The sequence below is a fragment of the Pygoscelis adeliae genome, unplaced genomic scaffold (genome assembly GCF_000699105.1).
Source record: "Pygoscelis adeliae isolate BGI_AS28 unplaced genomic scaffold, ASM69910v1 Scaffold38, whole genome shotgun sequence".
Classification (NCBI taxonomy): domain Eukaryota; kingdom Metazoa; phylum Chordata; class Aves; order Sphenisciformes; family Spheniscidae; genus Pygoscelis; species Pygoscelis adeliae.
In genome coordinates, this window is record NW_008825614.1 from 18,706,986 (window position 1) to 18,713,776 (window position 6,791).

A 6,791-nucleotide genomic window follows, 5' to 3' on the forward strand; every position below is an offset into this window, starting at 1 on the left:
GTGGAATTTTGCCCTCAAGTCACACTTGGCATGAATTATAGGAACAGAAATATTCAGTCCTGGGTAGACATGGCTAAATGATGAAAATGTAAATTTTTTAGCCAGATTTGTGAAAACATAGATTTTACTTGTAATTTTTTTCAGATTATAGCCACATAGTTGCACAGAACTTGTGAAACCTTAAGAGGTGACCCCTGTATAATAAAAGCTAATTCATAATCATCTATTGTCAGTTACCACCATGGTAGGTGATTTTGAGTTTCTTATCAGGAAAAATAGACAAAACTTTGCAATTTAACCTGCAAATTCCTGAGGTCAAGCTTGAAGTATCAATTCTGAATAATAATAATAAAGATAAATTATAATGAAGTCCAAAGCCAAAAGCTAGTCCAAAACTTCCCATTGTATTTAACTGAGTTAGGTACAGAAATATTCCTGTGAATGGGAGCCTTAGTATGTCATCTTCAGCCTACTGAAAGCATGAAATGACTCATAGCACTCATTGAATATTTTTGAAAAGCAATTCCTTGCAAAAAAAAATAGGATTTAGGAAGTCCCATGTTACTAAAATTCAGTATTAGACTGTTATTATTTGACCAATTATATTTTTTGACAAATGACATATTTAAGGCTCAATATTGTCATGTACTATCAGAAGTAAAAATAGTTTTATTTTAATAAAAAAAGGGTCGATAATTTCCTCAGAACAGTATAAAACAGTAATCCTGTCAGGTCAGTCCATAATTAGACCTGAATCATGACATTATTCTTATACAAAGAACCATTTCAGATGTATTAAGAGGATTTCATTCAGTATTAATGACAGTTTTTCTCTTCCTTCATCTTTAAATTTTTGGAGACAGTATGTTCAGGCAGATTTGGCTGTAAAGTAAATAATGGGAAAACAACAATGCAATTTTGTGTCTCCTAAAATACCCTCCGTGGCTTTTTTTTTCTGTGAAACATGGCACAATCCTTGCGTGTGGAACTGCTGCACATAGGGCACACGTATTTTGTGCAAGACAGCATGTAACACTGTTAGCACCTGAAATGGCCTGAAATTTGGACAAAACACATCAATGGCTTTGAAAAGTGATATGAGGTATTTCACAAATGCAACCAAGATATCTAACAAATGCAACAAGAACAACTTTGTTATACTGTCTGGTCCAAAAAGCAATGTTTTTAGCATACGTTGTTGATAGGAGCCTTAGCTGTGCTTAATCACTTCCCAAATAAGCTGTTTAAACATGAAGCATTAGGCTAGAAAGCTGAGCACTTTTGCAGAGGATCGGGGTTAACAATTCACAGTACTAAACTCTGTTTGATCCGCTGAGAAATTCAATCCAGCAAAAGCATGATTTTACTTACTAGCACATTGGGCGAGGAAGTTGCCAGAGGTGGGATGTTTTCCTCCTGGCTGAGGTCAGGCTGCCGGAGCTGGCCCATCTGCCATTACATGGAGTCCTGCCATCCCCCTTCCTCATGGTCCCACTCCCTTTTGCTGTGTGTTTGCACGTGTGTGCGTGTGCATGTATTCATGTCTGAGCTCCTTCTTTCTGGCAGCTGCTGTAGGTGAGTTGTGGATGCATTTTTGGAAGTCTCCCAAGGCACAGACACTCCCAGCCCACAAGAAGGTGCCTCATTCTCCGGGTGGAGGCTACCCGGCTGAGATACGTGCCACTAATGACTGAAGAGAAGCAGAGTTTTTCCCTAGCGTGCCAATGCATGGATATATTCACTGCTGTGGGTGACTCTGAGGGCTGCCTGTCAAAGCCAGGAACACAAGGGAGCCGTACAGGTTGTGTTCCTCTTGTGCACATCCTGCATGTGGCAGATTCACTGTGTGCTTCCTTGCAATGTGCTAGGGCCGGGTCTTAGGGAAGGATGGAAAATTTGTCAAAACGTTGCCACTTTAACAGAAAGCTGGGCGAGTTCCCTTGCTTTTAATAGAATGTACCTTTCTTTTACTGCTGCTAATGCAGAAAGCAGCTGATCGTATTCTGTGGGGCTCACATTGTTTTTATAGTACTTCGTCTTCGGAATAAACCAGAGCACATTGCATGTCAAGAGTGGTAAGGATTTTATGGAGGAAGACAGGTCATGGATTTCCATGGATGCTCTTTGCTTCCTCCAGACCTCTGAGAGAAGTTGAGTGCTATACTGTGCCATCAGAGACATAGGAACTCCTTAAAAATAGAAAGGATTGCCATTTGTCACTTTAAAGTGCATTCAACATGCACTTGCCTATTTGGGTTGTTAGAGCATTTTGTCACGCGCTTGTGCAACACCTCGCCCTAATCCACAGTTTCAGCTCTTTGCCTCTGCTGTAATACAAACAGTGATGATAAATTAATGTCTGGCTTGGCAATATTGCTACAGTCTCCAATTATGAGAAGGTGTTTTCATTTAAAGAAGAGAAATCAAATGGCAGATCCCACTGTCTCTCACCCTTCCTGTCCATGAACAAGCTAGTCCTTGTTGTAACGCCATGTAACTTGCTGTGGGGCAAGGAGGCATTGTGGAAGCCCCCTGCCTTTAAAATAAAGGTAGCGCTTCAGTAGTTGTTTCTTGGGGATCTTTTCTAGTAGAGTTAACTGTTTCAAAAGGAGAAGGAAAAGGGTTCCTTGAAAACAAAATACAAAGGTTTCACAAGTAACAAGAACCAGAGCAGGCAGAGGTGAAATGCATTGCAAACTTGATGCTTCTTCCAAACCCAAAATCACCAGCACAGAAGTAACAATAGGTTGTTGTTCACCCTCCAAAGTCTGGGACTGTTTCCATACGTGATGCAGAGTGGACAGCCAGAATCCCTGGATAACCAGCTTCTTCAGCTGTGCTCTCACAAGGCAAACACTGCTGCCTTGAGCTGGTCAGCTTGAGCTCACATAACACCCTGGCTGAGACCAAGAAGATGACTGGCATTGCTCAGAAGTACCTTACCAAGAATAAACATCCATGGAGCCATGGAGCCACTGCTCTCCAGTGCTGCTCTCAAGGGCTCACTGAGTTTCCTGGAGACACGAAAATCAACTGCCAAGTAGCACTCCTGGCCCACTGGAGTAGTTGCATTGGTACGCTCTCCCAGAAAGGACCACCTGCTACCTTTAGGCTGGGGAAGTTTCTAGGCATGTGTTTCTGTCCATGCTACAAAGAGCCATGGAAATCTGTTGCAGGCAAGGGTTAGTAATGTTGTTTCCTTGGTTTTCATGTCATACATATGTCATGATATGGTAATGAATGCATACACTAATTTTGTTCAATGCCCTCACAACCTTAGAGAGAGTGAAGGCAGGGAGCCTTTGCAAGCAGCATTATTTGACATCTGCAAGCCTGTGGATAAAGGCGGAGAGCTGGGAGAGATGAAAGGGGTCCCCCATCATGTATAGAAACTACTAAGTTATAGACAGCAGAGGGATAGCCAAGACAGCAGGATGCGCAGAGTGCTTACACATGAGTGGAGGAGTGAAGACAGCACGGGTAGCCATACCTCCGCTTTATATCTCCCAGCTGCTCTTTCCTGCAGCTCCTTGGGCGAGCTCAGCTCACAGACCACGAAGTCTGCATGACAGAACAGCAGCTGGGAGATATAAAGGCAGGGATTTGAATGCAGTGTGTATTTTAAAACATGAAAACACTGCAAAAGAGTCCAACCCCTCCTCATCCTTTCCCCTGCCCAGACTACCCTCAGTACCATTAATCTCAAGGAAAAACTAGATTGGCCTTTGAGCTAGGGCTTTCCTCTCTGATTACAGTGTTTGGACTAAGTAGTGCCGGCTAAGCCCCAGATGCTAGAGCTGTGCATTAGAGGCACTCCCAGCCCTAGCTGGAGGATGCTATGTTGAGGGACTGCCACCTGGCAGCATCTTCAAGGAACTGCAAAAATGCTAAGCAGAGATGGAGGTTAGTGAGCATCAGCCTTCTGGGAGACTTGCAGGTGCACTCAGGAAGGAGACATCAGGGTTGAGCTAGACTGGTGTTGCTGACTAAACTATCTGGCATTAAGAGGCTGCTACTGTGATAAAAGACAGTAGGCCGGTGAAACATTTGATATGACAACCACCTTATCAGGGACTTTCCCACTCAGTTAAAAAGTTGGTTTTCCTTTGAGAAAAGTCCCACTGTTTTCCTTCTCTTACTTCAAGTTGGCTGAAGAACCCTGACCTAGTTGTACTCAGTCATTGCCCCTTTTTAGCTAAGAGCTAAGCTCTTGCTTTGTGAAGATACACCCAGGGAGGCAGGTGCCACCCTGTCCCCATTCTCCTGGGAAAGCAGGGAAGACTAAAAGTGACAACTTTACTGAAGAGTGGCGTGGGATGAAAAGAACAATAAAATAATCTCCCTTGGCCAAGACCTCGTAACGCAATTTCTTTCATTTTGAGGTCTTCAATACAGTCCCCTTGCTTGTGTGACCCTGTCCTTTTTTCTGTGTTGTGACAAGCTGGCAGATGAAACAAGCATCTCCTCAACACGTGCTCTGGATTTTCCCCCAAATAAGTCTCTTGGCCAGCTTGCCTAAAGCTTTCTAAACCAGCCAACTTTGAAAGGGTGCACACAGCAAGCAGTAAATAATTTCTCTAACATTTCAGAAGACTTCAGTTCCTCTATCCTTTGGAAAGTGTCTTCTGCTGCCCAATATCACAGGAAACAAACTTCCAAACTTTTGTTTGTAAACAGAGACCTGCATGAACAAGACAAATCTGAGACTTGGCTGAGCCTGAGAGACTTTTGCCAATAGCCACTATGATTAGCAGGTTAAGGACCCTTGACCAGCAAATTAACTCCAGTCATTACTATTGGTAGTAGTAAGCTTGGGTTATCTTTTTGTAATTTATGTACAAATTTACATCCAGAGAAAAGCTCAAAAGAGACTGAGAGCTGGAGAGATTGAGTCGCTTTTCACTTTTAGAGCCAGTACAAACAGTAAGCTAAGGTCCTGAACCGCATCACTAACACACCTTCAGCTGTGATGGTGTCCTTCTTAGGACCATTGGTAGATGTGACAGCTCAGCTAAGCCTGCTGAGCCAAGAATGCTCTATGTGTGCTCATATACTGAGACTATAAAGAAGTTTGCCAATGAGTGCCAAATGAACTCTTTTTTCAAGAAAGAAATGAGAAAAGCTTACTCTGACATTTACGCAAGTCACTGGACAGACACCGACCTGGGGCCAGAGTTGGTGACCTAGATGTGAAAGTATCTGTGTACATCCTTGCAGATGCCCCGTGCTTCCCACTTCCCTCTCATCCCCCAAACTTTGTGGAGCTGAATTCAGCAGGGAGGACCATGATGACTTACCAGTCCGTGTGCGCATCATCGATCACCAGGAGGATCTTGGGTTTCTGGGCCACAGGTGGTGTGGGGCTCGCTGAGTGGTCGATTAGTCCTGCGGCCGCTTGTGTGGTTTGCTTCATGGCACTGGAGATGGAGCTGAAGATGCTGGTGCCAGTAGAGGAAGAGTGTGAGGGCTGTGGTGGCTGAGGATGCTTTCTCTCCATGGCAGGAGAAACCAGGGAGCTCGTGGAGTTGTCGGGGCGCTGCAAGTCCATCATGTAGCCATTGGGCAAATTTGCCACGAAACTACTGTCTGAGAGACGCCTCCGGAGGAAATTCATTGTTGAAACGTTGTGTGGAAACCTTCTCAGCAAGAGCGGGGCTGAACAACGGTGTCACCAGTCCTGGGGAATGTTTCTCTGTGTGTGTAGGGTACCTCCCTGCAGTCCAGGCAGGCAGGCTTTCTCCCTTGAAATCCTGCTAGAGAAATATGCCTTTGTTTTTCAGCTATATTTTCTTTCTCTCCTGTGGGAAGAGAATCAAAGACGTATATGTGAGATACATACTGTGAGTCTGAGATAAGAAAAACTCTTCTGGCCATTTAAATGGGTACCTTAATCAACAATGAGAGGAAAAAGGACTACTGGTTTCTATGCAGTATGCTACACTGGTACAGCCAAGCAGATAGAGGACAAAATACGTTTCACGGCGCTCTCTCATCCCAAAACATTTTCAAGTTGGGGCAGACCAGCCTACACTAGCTTAGGGGCTAACAATTCTATAACTCTTCACTGTAGGGGAAGAAAAATTATTGTAACCTTAAATGTTAATTTTCAAAGGAGAGACAGCTTATTTCTGTTATTATGTGTGTTAGAAATAACATGTTTTTTACAGAATAACCAGTAAATGATCCAACAGGTTAAAAAGTTGTATCACCTTTGGCAGGCTTGTAAGCAAGGCTCTGCATTTAAGGAACAAATGCCCTAAATTGAAATAGCATGTAGAAAATAAATAGTGGAAAAATCCCCATACACATCTTGATCAAGTTCAAACTACTCGTTTCTGTCCCTGCTACTCTCGGCACTCAAAATTAGACTGTGAGCCAGGTGCATACTGGTGGTTGCTAGACATCGCAGACTATCTGATTTTACAAGTTCACTCGTAGGATTTTTGCAGGTACTCAAAACTGGAAGTTTGGCTGCCTAATCCTCACATACCTTTTTTTTTTTGCTGTTGTTGGGTTTTTTGTTTTGTTTTGTTTTATTTTGTTTTACGAAGAAAGGTCTCTTACTCTGCTCATCTTTTCCAGTGAGGAAATGAACACTGAAATGTAACTATCTGGCTCTTTTCCCTTGACCATAGTATGATGACTTTGTTTTTACCCAGAACACTAAGTTTTTCAGCAGTTAAATAATCTCACAGAGTTAGTAGTTACTTTTTTTTTTTTTTTAAATTTCTGTAGGCACAGCCCAGAAATCAGATTTCCACAGTAATTCCCCAAGACCTTTTATCCGCATA

General features: G+C 43.1%; 1 protein-coding gene across 2 annotated transcripts in view; it reads right to left on the reverse strand.

Moving 5' to 3' along the window:
* The window catches only part of SYN3 (synapsin III), a 186,327-nt gene extending 180,713 nt beyond the window's left edge, over nt 1-5,614 (reverse strand). For both annotated transcript variants that reach the window (XM_009332980.1, XM_009332981.1), the window contains exon 1: nt 5,298-5,614. In XM_009332980.1, coding sequence (XP_009331255.1) covers nt 5,298-5,614 — 317 coding nt within the window. The remainder of the gene's footprint in view (nt 1-5,297) is intronic.
* Nucleotides 5,615-6,791: the final 1,177 nt, after the last annotated feature.